The 16,550-nt window shown below is 35.9% G+C and overlaps 1 protein-coding gene across 1 annotated transcript in view; it reads left to right on the top strand.

The window, feature by feature from the left end:
* Positions 1-15,247, top strand: part of PTPRQ (protein tyrosine phosphatase receptor type Q) — a 122,960-nt gene extending 107,713 nt beyond the window's left edge. Inside the window, exons 54-61 of the mRNA XM_086884201.1 lie at positions 2,305-2,395; positions 4,046-4,122; positions 6,528-6,662; positions 6,780-6,905; positions 8,886-9,034; positions 10,808-10,943; positions 14,371-14,494; positions 14,782-15,247. Coding sequence (XP_086740327.1) covers positions 2,305-2,395; positions 4,046-4,122; positions 6,528-6,662; positions 6,780-6,905; positions 8,886-9,034; positions 10,808-10,943; positions 14,371-14,494; positions 14,782-14,819 — 876 coding nt within the window. The 3' untranslated portion in view covers positions 14,820-15,247. The remainder of the gene's footprint in view (positions 1-2,304; positions 2,396-4,045; positions 4,123-6,527; positions 6,663-6,779; positions 6,906-8,885; positions 9,035-10,807; positions 10,944-14,370; positions 14,495-14,781) is intronic.
* Positions 15,248-16,550: the final 1,303 nt, after the last annotated feature.

Below are 16,550 nucleotides of genomic sequence, written 5' to 3'. Positions count from 1 at the left end.
ACTGCTAGTATATTCCCTGTGTTGTATTTGAACTCTTTTGCCTAGCAGTCTTCCTGGACAATTCCAAGATATGCTTTGGTAGGTAAAGTAATCTAGGGATAATTTACAATAATAATTAATATTTAAATATATTATTACTATATTATAAATATAATTTATAATAATAGGCAGCTTGTGCACAACAAATATGGTTTGGAGTTTTCCAGCATAAATGTGAATGAGTCTTCCCTTACTCTTGTGATTTCACTTACTCTTGTAATCCATGGACATTCCCAGTTTCATCTAATTTTCTTGACTGACCAAACTCCAGTACCAGGACATCTTCAGGGGTCAATCTCAGTTCACATGTGAACATGGCTTGTGGGTAAATGTGATGAGAAGGGAATCAGGACCTCAGAATGGACCCATTTCTTGTCAGAAAAGACAAGTTTAAAGAAGCCATAGGGACCCAAAGTAACTGATGATGGGTGTCACTTCACTGCTATTCAAACTTCCAGCCTTTCAGCTGATTCCTGCATCTCTCAATACATTTGGGAACTTTTGATTTCTAGTAACTGGCAAATTACTAAAACAGAAATGCTTGTATAATACTTGTTTTATTATAAGTTGTGCTCATGAACAATAAAAAAAAATCCTTCAAAGTGTCACCAGTGTCACAGAAGTACTACAGTATACAAAATGCAAATTGTTTATTTCAAAGTTTTATGAGTTTTCAAGGAAATATGATTTCTGTGACAAGTTGTTACTGAGTCTGGGAAACCAAACTGTCTTTCCCCAAATCTGAAAATAATAGATAAGAATGAAATCCCTACTAATGCAGAGAATTGTTACGAGGCTTTTTAGCATTGTTCAGTTATGGAAGTCTCATTATAAAAATAACAAGATACTCTATTTCCTCTCTACTATAAAGTGCTGTACAATGCTGCTACTTCTACAGTAGTTAACTGGCAAGTTAAAGCTCGGAGGAGTGAGGCAAATGAGACAAGTTAAAGTTCACATGATATGGGATTCCATGGCCCAAAACACTTGCAAAATTCAAAATAGGCATTTTGTGTGTGTCCTTCCTTCATATAAATATTAAATGACAGAAACTTTGCAGGAGAGTTTCAGCTTTCTGAATGAGAGGAATTTTAACATCTCCAGCTTTAACTGTGTTTTACACACCAGGCTGACAAAATATTTGAATTAATAATGAAAGAAAAGCATTGTGATAAAACAGTCCTGGTTTTCCATTTTTCATTACCCCTCTCGTTTACTAATTTATTTATTTGCTAGGAGATTCCCATTAAACTTTATTCATAAAAGACAGACTGTCTCAAATACCTGGGCAAAAGGACATAATATTGAGCCTGATGGTAAGGCTGTCTGGCCAACTTTTAGAAGTAGCCCATGCAGACAGTAACTGCTAATATTAAAAGACAAATATGAAGGGATTACTCTGCACAAGCAGCAAAATTTTGCATTATGCTCATTCAAAGCAATAAGTAGACCTCTTAATTTATAACTTAGATAGACAGATATAAAAAACAGACTTGTGTGTAACATTTGTCAAACAAAACAAAATTCTATTGAAGTTAACAATGTATTTAGAATTCTGGATTTTTGCATCTTCTATTTTCTTAACACCAGGATCACTTTAACACATTTTCCCCATTAACAAGTTCTGAAGTTGTCTCCACTCTTTTAATCAACTTTGTAAATTATATCTGTTTATGCACACAAACATCCCCATCAAATAAGTTCCTCAGCATGAATGAATCCATCTCTGTCCTCCATTACTAGAACTAATGGCCAGTTATGAAACTGCAGTGCAACCCAAAATATCTCTTCCCACCCCTCTCACAAACAGTCTTATGAACAATAACTAATTGCCAGTTGTCTCAACTTAATTAAATTCTCATCAATTCTCATGCTGTACTACAAACTCTCCCAAGCTACAGGAAAAGGCATTACTCAAGACTAAGTCCAAGTCAGTAGGGCATGGTAACCAAGCATGTGACCTAATGAAAAAAAACAGAAAACTGAAAAAGGTGATAGACTGACTTTATCCAGGCTTTTAAAGGTGAAAGTTCATGTAAGCTTAATTGTTCAAGTTGACAGCATTGTCTGCAGTGCTGCATCACATCGCTGGTGTAACTGGGTTGACAGTAAGGTGGGAAACTCTGTAATTCTTCCAGCTGTTCTTAGAAATGCATTGTTGCAGAACTGTAGAGTCTTTCCTCTTCAATCATCAATCCTGGATGATTGTGTCATATTTAAATTTCAAGTGGAAAACTTCTCCAACAATCATTTATTCCTCTACAGGAGCTTCCCAAGTTTCTCGAGGACCTTGCTTCAACGGATGCTGATCTGCCTTGGAACAGGTCTAAGAATCGTTTCCCAAACATAAAGCCATGTATGTGTGTTCACCGACCAACTCCTCCATTTTGCTCTTTACTTTCAATAGTGTAACAGATATTTGGAATGCAAGTGGTTTTGTGTTTGATCTCTCTTTGAAATAGCAGTACAATCATGTCCACATTATGAAATAATTTTCTGTCAAGTAATCCGTCTTTACTTTGTGGGGTTTTTTTTTAAGACAGTTTTATTTGCAAGTAGCTTTCAACTTGCTCTCACAAGCTTTAATATGCAGGTGCAAGAAACTGTAGCCTCAATAGTTTCTTGGCTTTGTAATTCAAGCCATGTAGCAAACGCTTTAAAATTCTTCCTCATTGGTTTTTTTCCCACCTTTAGTAAGAAGCAGTTTTTTAAACATATAAAATCCACATGTTTGTGCATTCAGCTACCTCAGGAGTCTGGATATGCTTTCTTGTGGATATGAGTACATGTGCTACAAAGGTTCCACAGAAGATCAGAGTGGCTGTATGATAACTTATAAGCCCAGGCTAGATATTATCACAGGAGACAGGAGTCTGTCTCTCTATACTCAACACTGCTTCATTTTTCAGTTAATAAGACAAGAAATGTCATTATTATTTTAGGCATTAGCTGTGATGTGAGATGGAGTGCATGGCATTCCTGTGTTAATAATGCTACATTCTGTGCTATTAACTTTTCAGAGCAGCTGTTCCTGCAATCTACTGCCTTGTTCAAGACATATTCTAAGCTACAGTCACTAAAAATGTATCTTTGTGGCAGATAATAAAACATGAACAGATATGTTTCATAAATATTTAACTTTGTATTCTAATGTTCTTTACTCAGTTGAGGACCAAACACCAAAATTTGGGTATTACACATGTTTCTTGGATTTTGTAATTTCTGCATATGTACTGTGGGACCAAGAAACACTAACCTTTTCTTTTCCTTTTTTTTTATCTTTTCTTTTCTTTTCTTTTCTTTTCTTTTCTTTTCTTTTCTTTTCTTTTCTTTTCTTTTCTTTTCTTTTCTTTTCTTTTCTTTTCTTTTCTTTTCTTTTCTTTTCTTTTCTTTTCTTTTCTTTTCTTTTCTTTTCTTTTCTTTTCTTTTCTTTTCTTTTCTTTTCTTTTCTTTTCTTTTTCTTTTCCTTTTCTTTTCCTTTTCTTTCCTTTTCCTTTTATTTTCCTTTTATTTTCCTTTTATTTTCTTCTCTTTTTTCTTTTTTTAATGACTTAACCTTATGTAAAAAAAAAAAAGTAAAGTTATGCAGAAATGCCAGAATATGGGTTAGTGACCTGGGCAGCAAGTATATAGCAAAAAGCTATCAGATCCCTGACCCTGCCCTCTGATTCACACAGAAGTTGTGTGTGCTAGAACAGCATGGTTTGAAGTACACAGGCTCCTTTTAGGTACAGAATCCTCTTACACATACATCAAATTGGAGGTTTTGGCTCATTCACCATTTCAATTAAAAGGTATTATATATAACATGTCTGGAGCATTGAAGAAAGACCATAGAGTAATGAAAAAAGGTTAAATTACCTTTGAAATTAGTGTTCTACTCTTTCAAATATTGCTAGTGTTAATAACAGTATTTTTGATTTCTTAGCACTCCAGGAACACTTTTTACATGTTTTGTGGTTTTTGAACCAATCTTTTAGTTAACTAGACTTTACTTCCATGATAGATAATAACAACAGAGTAAAGCTGATGCCTGATGCTGGTATTCCTGGATCTGACTACATTAATGCCAGCTATGTGTCTGTAAGTAGAAAGTCTCTCGCATTTTTACTGTATTTGTTTTCTGGTACAAGAGTAAAAAGATAACTTGCAACAAAAAAAGGATTCTAATTTTTCTTTCATTCACTACAATGAATTGTTGCCATGACATTGTTCAAGTGGCCCCTGTGGCAGTAAACATGACAAGTTGAAAATATACATGTCCCATTTTCCTTGCTAAGCAATTATTTCCATAATAATCAGAACTGTCCAGAAAATTTCTTTTTAGAAATTATCTCATACCATTATCATAAAAGGCATATCAGTGGAACTCCCACTGAGGTCAATCGTTTAAATAGGTGTTATTTGGTCTCTTGATTCAGGAGTTAAGGTTTTTGTATATGAATAAGACAATGCAAAGACAACTGAACTAAAAACTTTCATAGAAATGGCTAACATTTTTGGTATGCCCCTTATTATTTTGTGCAAGTTATGATGGAGGAAAATTAAATTAGGCTTCTCGAAAAAGAAAGTAATGTTATTTTTTGTCCTCATCTTTCTTCACAGACCTTCCCTCTTTGTTATTGTGTGCTCAGTAAAATCATATATATTTTAACCTCATTTTTGTCCCATTGAAGCTCAAAATGTGAATTATAGTTATGCCTCTAATTTCTTCCAGCAGTGGCTGGTGATCTTACATGAGGTCAAGACTTGATTTACATGAAATACTTTTTAAACAAATAGCAAAACATGAAGAGTATAATTAGAACAGACAACACAAAGGAAAATAGAAATAGTTATTTTCAGGTAACTATGAGACATTATAGAGAATAAGCAGTAGAGCTGAGAGGATCTTCCTTTCTTATTAGAAAATGGTATTTATTCCTATCATGTCTTTGCTCTGAGAGTTAGCAGCCAGGAAGAGCCATGCCACTTGATACTGGGACTATACACAGAATGACTGAGAAGGAAAGCAGAGGCATCTTGGAGCATGGTCTAGTCTTTCCTGTCACTGACAAGCCAAGTCCTAGGCAGGGAACACTAACAGCAGCTTCCAAAAAGCTGCAGCAAAAGCCAGCTACAGAGGGTTCCCTGCTGAGATTTTGCTTGTGTGCACATATGACGACCAGTCATCAGTGAATAAACAATTACAGTGTTATGGCTTCTCAATGTTAAAGTTTTGCCCTTTATATGCTCTCACTTTCCATGTCTGTAGATGTATAAATATATAAATGCATATAGCTGTAAACATGAAATATGTATGCGTATTTACATACCTAATTACCTAGGCTTATTTACAGATGCATGCTTGTTAAGAGAGGAAAATAGAAGTCTTGTACACATATTTTAACAAAAGGGAACTCTGCTGCTGCTTTGACTTTCATTGGTTAAACAAAGTCAGTAACTGAATTGTGAGCTTTGCATCCCTGAATTATAGTTTCTCACCTCAGTCTTGAACTAAGGAGGATTAATGTAGTTTCCCACTGCCACCTGTTCTTTATATTATAAATGGAGTAAATAACAGGCAGCTGTGAATTATAGGGCTATAATTCCAACAAGAAGCTTTGCTGGTGCTGTAAACCACTGTGTCAGTTGTTTAGAGCAAAAAAGCAGAAAATTGTGATATTATAAACTGCTAGTTCTACAGCATAAATTTATTACTATTATTGCTATTGTTGCTATTTTAGACTTTCTGTAGTATATAATAGTTCCTGTAGGTGTATTTCTTTTCTCTGAGGAGCCAGATCCGTGTGAAACCACGCACTCAGAGCATCTGTAGATTTTTTTCAATAAACTTCTTCTTCAAAAGTTTTACACCAATTTGTAAATTAACCAAAGAACAGAAACCAACACTAAAATAAGCCAACACCTTCAGTAGGTTTCTTGAAGGCCTTTCATCAGAGATCATTTATTTCAGTAAGTTTTAGCCCCAAGTTACAGCAGGTCCCAGACAATCACCAAAGAAAGAGGTCATTAGTGTGTGTATTACTTGCACTGGTTCTCAGACTGCTCCTTAATTGTTTCCCTGGCTCCACTGCTCCTTAGAACTATTTAATTCTACTTTGTTGGCCACCTCTTGACCTAGTTCTTGGTAACTTCTGGCTGGATGTGCTGTAAGCATAATGTGAAGGCTTAGATCTTTTAAAATGGGAATTTATGACCTGATGTCCCTGTAATAGCTCTGCTAAATGCATTTCTATTGCCATGGCACTTCCCATACTTTAGTAGAGTATTGGCTCATAACTGGACTACACGAAAAAACCATTTCTTCCTTAGTTTTCTGAGGCAGTCTGCCATGCAGTCACTATCCAGGCATATGCCAGTTCATTTAGTATGTCTGACAAGGTTTTAGCCTTAGGCATGGCAGATACAGGCAGAGCTAGGAGTCACATGCAAATCCTTTTGTTTCCTTGCCAGCCATTATGTATTAAATATTTTCTCTTTCTTAGGGCTATTTATGTCCAAACGAGTTTATTGCAACTCAGGGACCATTACCAGGAACAGTGGGTGATTTCTGGAGAATGGTGTGGGAGACAAGAGCTAAAACGCTTGTGATGCTCACACAATGTTTTGAAAAAGGACGTGTAAGTTACCAGTGAACCGATTAAAAAGCATCTGATGTAATTGGAAACTCTGTGTGCAGTTTCTGTCAAAATTATAACATGATAATTGTTAATTAATTAGTAATCATCTCCCTGCAGATAAGATGTCATCAGTACTGGCCAGAAGATAATAAACCAGTGACTGTGTTTGGGGATATAGTGATTACTAAATTGATGGAAGATATTCAAATAGACTGGACCATCAGAGATCTAAAAATTGAAAGGGTAAGCCAGCACTGGAAGTTGATTGAACAAAATTCATCTAACTCCCCAAAGAACATCATACATGCTATATCCCACCCAACTGCTCCCTCAATATTCTTCTTTTAACCTTTTAGTGTATATGCATTGTACTGCCTGTTTGTCCTGCATTTTGTTTTCATTCATGTTTTATTTCCTGAGAATTTCTGTCACAAAGGGCTCAGATATTTGTCCAATATGCTGTGAAGGGCCTACTAAGGTTACTGAATTTCTGGTCTGGTGGGAGGTGAAGTTTCTACTTGGACACCTTGGTGTCTGTTCTAGAAAGGAATAATCCTAACCATTCTGGGATCAGACAAATAAATCCCTTTGAATGTATCCCTCTCAGATTAAAGGGCAAGATTCTCTGGTGCAGCTGTTTTGCACTGTACCACCAGCCATTGGCCTCCACCCCCAGGAGATTCACCCAATATAAATAAGAATCATCAGTATTACTCCTACTCTTTGTGCTGGGAAGGAGGAGTAGGGCTTCAGCAGAGATCTCCACCTTTTTCATGACCCATTAGTTTCCACCCTTTGGAAAAAAGCATAACCCAGCATTAAATCAGAACAGCAGGCATGCTTAAAAACCAGTCTGGGAATAAAGACACAAAATTAATTCAGCTTTCTTCTGCACTCCCAGCATTGATCTGTGTTGTAAGTAGTGCAGCCAGATCCTAGGACCTGAACTTGGCTGTCCTAATGCAGACAATACCATCCTGTGGCATGTGCATGTGACAAAGGGCACACAGCAGGTAGGGGCTGGTCTCAGCAGTCGCTCCATGGGCATGTGTTGTGCACACAACACAGAGAAACTGAACATTAAAAATGATTGAGAGAAGATAAACCTTTTCTTTCAGCTAAAAATAGAACACAGAGAAACAAGAGTGGGAAAAGGACTATTTAGAATAAAAATGAATGCCAGTGAAATGCCAAGTCACTTGTGTTAAGGAGGGTGAGGCTGAAAAGAAGATAATCTGAACTGAGTGGGTGATCCATTCACTGTAGCTGAACTACCCTGCTCAAGAAGCTATGCCCTTTGTAAGCATGTCACTAAATGTGCTGTGTTGTTGGTTTTGAGGCTGTACAATTGCAATATGAAAGAAGTGATTGATTCAAAAGAACTTAAAAAAAATTAAAACTGGTTCATTACACAACAGTTGATTGAACTGTGGTACTCCTTGCTGCAGGATATTGTGAATGCTAAAAACTTACAGGAATTCAAAAAATTTGCATAAATTAGTAGAAGATAATACTGATGGGTACTATTTAATTTCTATTTACTGTCTCTCACTGAAGCAGTTCAGAAGTCACAAATGATTAAGAATGGAAAGGATATTCTGCAGAACTACAGATTCATTGTTGTCGTGTTTTATAATGTACCCTAATATTTTTTCTTGACCACTGCTGGAAACAGCATATTGATGTAGACAGGCCTTTGACATGATACTGTTTCATTTTTACATCCTTCAAAACTAGTCTGGGTATCAGATCATAACCTCTTTTTTGAGGATACTGTTGCCTCTGCTCTGATTGAGAGAGCACGAAAGAAAATATATCTGTGTTTACCAGTGTATGTGTGCTTGCCTTTACCATATAGGATCTGTCTTAGAGAGGTTGCTTTTTCCTGAACAAATTTGTCATTCCAGCTCACTAAACATCTAAATGAGCCATAGAAATGTCAACTTGCAATCTACAAAATACAGATATAATCACTGAAGTCAAATGAAGAGTCACTACTGAATTCGCTAATATTTTCTGAAAGATGAACTTGATGCCATCCCCAAAATACCTGCCAGAAGTTCCGTGAACAACAAATTATCCCTTCATGCCAGTAATCTTATAATTATTATGTTATTCTAAATTTACTTTTTTTCCATGAGGTTACGGAGAAGGTTACATGTACCTTACAGAACCTTCTGTAGCATTTCTTCTGTAAAAACTGCACTATTCTGTGCTTTTCAGCATGGAGACTGCATGATGGTACGACAGTGTAACTTTACTTCTTGGCCAGAACATGGAGTCCCTGAAACTACTGCACCAATTATCCATTTTGTAAAACTTATCCGTGCAAGTCGAGCACATGACAACACACCAATGGTGGTTCACTGCAGGTAAGTGTATTCACCAAATTATTGTTTGGTAGTTTCGAATTGTAAGTGCATAATAATGCACAGGGAAGTTGCCAGAACAGCCATGAAGACTGAGTGCACAGATTTGGTTCTAGTATGGACAGCAGTGAAGGTTTCTCTAGCAGTCCTTCTTACTCCTTTCTAAAAGGTAAAATGCCAATGCCTGTTCTTCCATTTATGGAAATCCATTGGGGTGATTCCAGGAAATAATTGCTCCAACAATTACTATAAAATACTGCTGGATATTTCTCCAATTTCCTCTTTAATCATAAGAAGAGGAAAAGAAAATCACATGTGTTCATTTAAATTACTTCTATTATAATTAGAACTCTTAAGAAGTATTAAAAATATATTTGAAATGTACACGTCACATATCATAAGGAAGAAACTATTTGAAGCCACAGAGAATGACAAATAGAAATAAGGGGTTTCATAGGTCAGATTTCAAACCTGAATGCCTATGAAGAGCTAAAGCCTATATTTAGGCTCTTAAGTAAATGGTCTTGTGGTTAGAGGTGTTCAGATGTCATAGTTTCCACTGGTTTCATTAATACCCTTAAACTTCTGTTTCAAAGAGTGTGTGTGTGGGGAGGCCTATGTCTTATGGAGACCAATGAGTGTGTTTGCATTTTTTGTGCAGTTCCCACTGAGTGAGTGGTCATACTCCATAAGAGGGATCTGAACTCATAGGTCTGCTGCTGAGTCTTTGCCTCTTTCTCTCTTGGTGAGAGTCTGGAAATAAGTGGAAGGAAAAGATGGCTTTGATGTTACAAATCTTTTCCCAAACCATTTTATCATGCATGGCGGTTCTTTTTATTTGTCCTCAGCATCCTATGGGTACCACTCACAAAGGGCAATAAAGCCTTATTTAATATTGTTGTCTCTGATGAACATTTCTCTCTGCTGCAAAGGCCAGAGAGGCTACAACAGGAGAGAACAATATGGTCTTCATGTTTTCAGGACACTTATACTCTGTGGGGTCTCTCTGCAAGGAACCCTACATTGTTTTCAGAAGGGAGATGTGTAAAGGGGCCAGCATGGACCTGATACTCCACCTGTGCTCAAATTCCTGATGGCTATATTATCATATCCAGAAAACTCATTATTTTTATCTCACTAGATATCTCAAGCTCAAGAGGTCTGCTATGTGTCTCTTCATTATCCACAGTGATACACCCTGATTTTATTACACCAATTGCTGAGAAGTCTGATGATAATTTGGAAACAATCCTATTCATTATAAGACCTTGAAACAAAACACTACCTGTCAGCGTGTCTTGAACACTCATCCTCGTTTTAAAAGTATTTTCTTTTAAATTTTTTGCTAGATGCCATGTTGTAGCACCTCAAATACCAAAAGTATCACAGAATCCCTGTGTGATTTCACAAAATCTTGTGATTTTTTTTCCTCTCAATTAATGAGCTTCAGAAAACTCACAGAAAAGCTATAGGATCTTTTTTCCCACTCAAACAGGTTTGGGTCTTATGAACATACAAATGAGTAATATCTCATTTATCTGATGGAAATGAGAAATTAAAAATTATGAAAATGTGAAATCAAAATTAGTAGCTGGTTGAAATCCAGATTTCACTTGATCCAATTCAGAAAGGAATTCACAAGATGTAAATACTGAAAAAAAGATTTAGGTTTTGCTTCAAAAGTTTTTCTTTTCACGATTTATCCAGAATATTCTAAGAAAATGCTGAAAGCATTAACAAAAAAGCTTGATTTTATCTTGTTTATCATGTTTGCAGTGCTGGTGTTGGAAGAACAGGTGTTTATATTGCACTTGACCATTTAACTCAACATGTAAATGACCATGATTTTGTGGATATCTATGGACTTGTAGCTGAGCTAAGGAGTGAAAGAATGTGTATGGTACAAAATCTGGTAAGATTTATCTATCCTGTTCTCCTGTTGTTAAAAAATTAGTCATTTCTTCATGTGATCTACAAAACAAGACTAGAAAGCTCATAATAATCAGCTGTATAATACATTTTCTACCAAATCCTGCTTTTATTCATTTCAAGCATTGCGGAAATATATTGTCTGTATCCACCTAAGTACACTTAGCCAGCAGTTTTGACAAGTTCTGAAAAGAGTGCTATTTATATTTAAACCTAAGTAATGATTTCTGTCTCTAAGAAACTTTATTTTAAGTTTTGGGTGCTGAATGGATTCACTCATTTACTATTTAATTTGACTTTACTTATTATTTTACTGTATTTTTTTGTGTGTTTATGTGTATGTGGCATAGTCCACCAAACTTTAAAATATTCATTTGCCTTTGGACTCATTGATTCCTTGATTCTTTTTCAACTACTTCAAATGAACTAATACATATGGATGAATTTGATCACAGATTTCAAACTGTTCAAAAGCAATGGTGGATTTTGGGTCTAAAAAAGTACATTTCTGACAGACTTATTTTGTATGGAGATAATTCAGTGATGATCTGCTGGCAAAGAAGACTTCCTTCTGCTGTATCTGGAATTCTGAGTATATGTAAAGGAATAATAGAAGAATTTAAAGCTGATCCTAAATGCCCAGTGGGTCACACCCCAGGAGCAGGATGACCTGAGGTGTAACTAGAGCACTTGCTCTACGGCTTTTTGGCTGTCAGTCTGCACTCTGAGGAGACAAGGACGAGAGGGAGGTCTTTTGCATGGGATAATAGAGGATTTATTGCTCTGGGTAATCTTGGGGGCAAAAGACAGAAAATGCGAGTGTGCTGAAATAGGGAGGTGGTTCAAAGGGAGGGTACAAAGCATCAGCTAATCTGAGATATCCTGGGGAGGCAGGGTTCATAAAATCATCATCCAATGAGGGGGGTAGGGGCGGAAAGTTGGTCACATGGACTAATCAAGCATCAAAGTTTAGGGGATTTCCAAAGTGGGATTCCAAGCATGTGGTGGACATAAGGTAGCATTGACAGGGGACTCAGGGTAGATTGACAACGCGGGGTGGGAGGGTCTCATTTGGACCAAACCATCAACCTGGGCAATAACAGAACATACCATTAACAAGAAACACCCTGAATATGCAGAAAGTGTGTCAGGATACACAAAGCAGTTAACCCTTCATAAGATTTTGTGGGATCCTCTGGTGATATTCTGACATGATGTGGCTTGTAAGCTGCAGTCTAAATTTTTCTTTTTGAAGTCTTGATGCAGCTAAACAATTGTCAGTACTTTCTTGTGATGATGAATTCTGTGAATACATTTTGGTTCTTGTTTTACATTTTTGTCTAGAAGTAGAATAGAAATAAATCAAAGGCTGGAAGGCAATTTAATGGGAGCATTCCCAAAATAAAATCTTAAAACAGTCAAACATTTGATAACATCATCACATGTTTTAAAATATGCATTATTTTTATGTATCTCTTCACTTGAATGTTTTGGCAGGGGCCAGGGAAAGGTGTGCCAAAATGCAATAAGAGATGATGGTGTCAGAGTTCAGATTTCCTATCAAACTATAGTATCCATCTGTATGCTAGCTGCAAAATTCTGAGATAGCCTGTTCTCTGTCCAGGTCATTTCTACTCATATTTGCAAGACTACAAAAGTCAGATCAGCAACAAAACTTGCCCAAAGGGAATCAATCTTGTAAAGTTTTATGGTGGATTCAAAAGTCAAGCTATTTTGAGAGTTCTGTTATAAAACACTGTCGAGTTACCTATTAATCAGATTTTATGTGAGCAGCACAGAAGATATAAAAGAGAGGAGCAATTCCTTCCCAGAACTCAGTATAGAAATCCCTCAGTCAGACAGTCTGTAAGATCTATGAGTAAAATAAATAAAATCTGATTGCTCTCAGACCTGTATTTTGCTTGTTTATAGCTTCAAAATAATGTTCCTTTTGCTAACAGAGTCATGATCTGTTACTGTAACCAATTAATGAGAATAGTTAAGATTGTCATTGATTCTGACTGGGAAAATAATAAGTTACATATAAATTGCCCAGACAGCCTCCTTCACTCTCCCCTGGCAAACCCAGAAAGATTTTCATTGCTACATCACCAGAAGTAGCTGTATGAGTGCAAGAGATCACAGAGCTTTCAGTCTTCATTCTCAACTAGAATAACCAATCTAAACTCTACTGAAATTTAAGACCTTCATTCTAGAAATCCATATTTATTCAGCACACATGTCAAAGTTTGTCTTCTTGTCAAGTACAAGGGCTAGTTTGAAGTAATGTCATGCTATTATTTCAGTAATAAAATTATTGAAAAGTGTAATGGTGCTGCATGCTTCAGGGGAAAAGCTGTGAAAAGCTGTTTTAATTACCCATAGTTCTGGAGCTGTGACAGTAAAACTTATCCATGTAAGCAAATTTCTCTCATACATCTGAGACTCTGGAATTGCAAATTGATGGCAGTTCTGAAACAAAATAGCAATTATTGGGCCAAAAGAGTACATAAATATTTTTACCTGTGCAAAAGTGAAATCTAAGAGTATGATTTTGGTGCCAAGTGGTTCCAAATCTGTCTCAGCAAGGTTCTGGGCAACATGTTCTGGCTGACCCAGCTTGAGCAGTGGGTAGGTGAAACACCAGGTGGTCTCAAGGGGTCTCTTCCAATCTGAATGTACCTGGCTTATTTTCTGCATCTACATATGCAATACTTCAATGTGAATATATGCTTAATTAATTGATTGTATTTCTGTCTGTTTTCATTTCTTTATTTCATTCTCACATTGCCTTATTTTGTTTTCCTCTTTTCAGACTTTATGCCCTTGAAAGTGTCAAATTAACTTCAGTTGCCCACTCTTTGTGCTATCATGTGTTAAAAGTGAGGCTACAGCTAGAGGAGTATGACTCAAAATACTGGGTTAATTTGCTGCTAGCACTGGTGCAAGCTCCTAGAATGTATAGGTTTAGATTTACTTGAACTTCTGCATTTGAGTGCACCCTGCTGGTTTTCTCTGTGGTAGAAAGAGGAAAATTTTCTTATCTAGATATTACATTCGTATGGTTCAGTTTCTTCAGTCTGCATCTCGTGGCAAAATGTCTTTTCATAGAACAAACATTCATAGAAAATTGTGAAGTAGCCTATTAGTTTCAGTAACAATCAGTCTAATGTCATATATCTTATTGTTCATAAGGATTAAAATGTTTTGACAAATTTAAAGCATTATGTTTCATAATAATTGAAATCAGATCAGGCATATATGATATAATCACAAAAGTACTGAGACTGCTGAGTTAAACTGCAGTTACTTTGAGATTTTCTAGGTGTGTATAGAAAAAGTAAAAAGGTTTTCTGGTATTACAAGTACATTTTTCTTCTAATCAAGCATCTTTGAATTCAAATTTACAGGCACAATATATATTTTTACATCAATGTGTATTGGATCTCTTGACAATCAAGGGAAGTAGTCAGCCTTTATGTTTTGTAAATTATTCAGCACTGCAAAAGATGGACTCTCTGGATGCCATGGAAGGTAAGGAGATACAGACTGTGTCAAAATTACTTTTTCACAGCAGGTGCAAGGACTTGTTCAGATAAGAAGCAGAAAAAAATTCTTTTGACATGCATTTTTTGCTTCAAAAGTATAAATACCTGGCCTTTTGCTGCTCTATATTCCCCCTCACAGTAATGGTTATTGCTCAAGCTTTCCCCACATTTTTCCATGCAAGATCTTTTAAATTAAGTGAAAAACAGCTATCTGCCATTTGTTACCATTTGTTTACAAGGTAGGTTAATTTAATGCATCTGTTTCTTCTGCAGGTGATGTGGAGCTTGAATGGGAAGAAACAACCATGTAAATACTAGGAGGAAATATTACAGCAAAGCAGATTTTGAAACTCAAAGTCATATTTTTCTAAGCACAGGGGCCAAAGTGAATTCCCCTATTTTGTTGATTAAAAGAAACACAGATGATTGAGAATCTTTTTTTCTATCAATGTGCCTTCATAAATAAGTGGAAGTATCTTATTCAGAACACCGAGCAATAATGATTTGGAGTACTTTTGCACAGACTGCACTTCTGGTGTTATATAAATAGTGCATTCAGAATGTATTTAAAGTGTATTTGAACACATTCATTTTTTCCAAACTATCTTTGTAAAAGAAAAATGAGCCAAATAGGATGTAAAAAATTCATATTTCCATTGAACCTATTTTGGTGTGAATTTGCTGTGTTCTGTGTGTTTTGGTTTTAAGTAAAAGCTAAGGTTTCTTTACTTATTCTTAATAGATTGGCTTCAATGTTTTCAATTCTTGCAGATTAATTCCAAGACCATCATAATGATCTTTACCTAAGTGTATGTTCTTTTGTTTTGAGTATTTTTTTAACAAGTGGTAGTACATCAGCTTATGAACCTGAACAGCTGAAGAGTCACCTTCTGACATGGGGAGGATTATTCAGCTTTTACACAGCACACAGTAGCTCTTCAGGGACACTTGGGGCTATTTAAACTATTTTATAATCAGCAGGTTGGTTTTTTTTTTTAAATACACAATGATGATTGCACATGTTCAGAGCAAAAAAAAAAAAAAGTGTTTTACATCTCTGCTACTTTTTCAAACAGATAAAACAAAGTAAAGCTATAAATCTATTACCTGTTACAATGAATGCTAGATTGACTTATGTAATAGAATGTTTAGAATTCATTCACCTTTCTTGTATATAACACTACTCAGCTTTTTTAAAGGTTGCTCAAAATTTAATATCAATGTATTTTATAACACAGTTGTCAAGTAAAAAAAAAGTTTTGCACCTTCCTCAGGTTTGGCAGATCACTTCAGACACTGAAAATTATGGGAGCTAAAATCTAGAGATAATGATCTAGAGATTTATGAAAAGAAAACCTCTTCCACTCCTGATGATGATGATGGTGATGCTTACTGGAAATAGATCTAAAACAGGAATGAGAGAAGCAGGAAGCTTCTGAGCAGAAAAGCAAAAATTAGTAGAGTAGGAAGACTAGAGATATAATGAAACTGTGTGCCCTGGTTTTATATGGAAGTGACAGTATTCAATTCATATTATTGGGTGGAAGGGTTGATTGCTAAATTTTTTTCAGGTAAAAAAATATAAGAGACTTTGGAACTGCCACCTTATATAGTGTTTAGACAGAAGAAATCAAAGCTGTCAGTTTAAGGCATCAAGCTCATGGAATTCAGACAAAAGTCTTTAGAACCTTGAAATATGTATGTTCTTGTGTGTGCACACTCTGAACAGAACAGCCAATGAACAAAAATTTCCATTTCTTCACTGCAGCTTTCAGACAGAAAATGCTATGCAGAAGGTAATGTGGTACTTTTCCAGAACTAAATGACAGTGTTTTTAGATACTGGCAAGGATGGTACAGTGAAGACCATTTGTCATTTCATAGAAAGTGCCATATATCTAAAATGAAAGTCAAAAGACAGCATTTAAGGAGGTAGAAGTGGTCTACAGAGATATTTGGGCAATCTGTCTTCTAGGAAGATCAACGGTATTGTAAACATCACCTGTCAGGCTAAAAAGAAAACAATGCCTTTTAAAGCTTGAT

This window comes from Cyanistes caeruleus, chromosome 4 (assembly GCF_971803275.1).
Source record: "Cyanistes caeruleus chromosome 4, bCyaCae1.hap1.1, whole genome shotgun sequence".
Lineage (NCBI taxonomy): Eukaryota > Metazoa > Chordata > Aves > Passeriformes > Paridae > Cyanistes > Cyanistes caeruleus.
The sequence above is the reverse complement of the archived record's forward strand: the minus strand, read 5'-3'. Positions and strand labels throughout refer to the sequence as shown.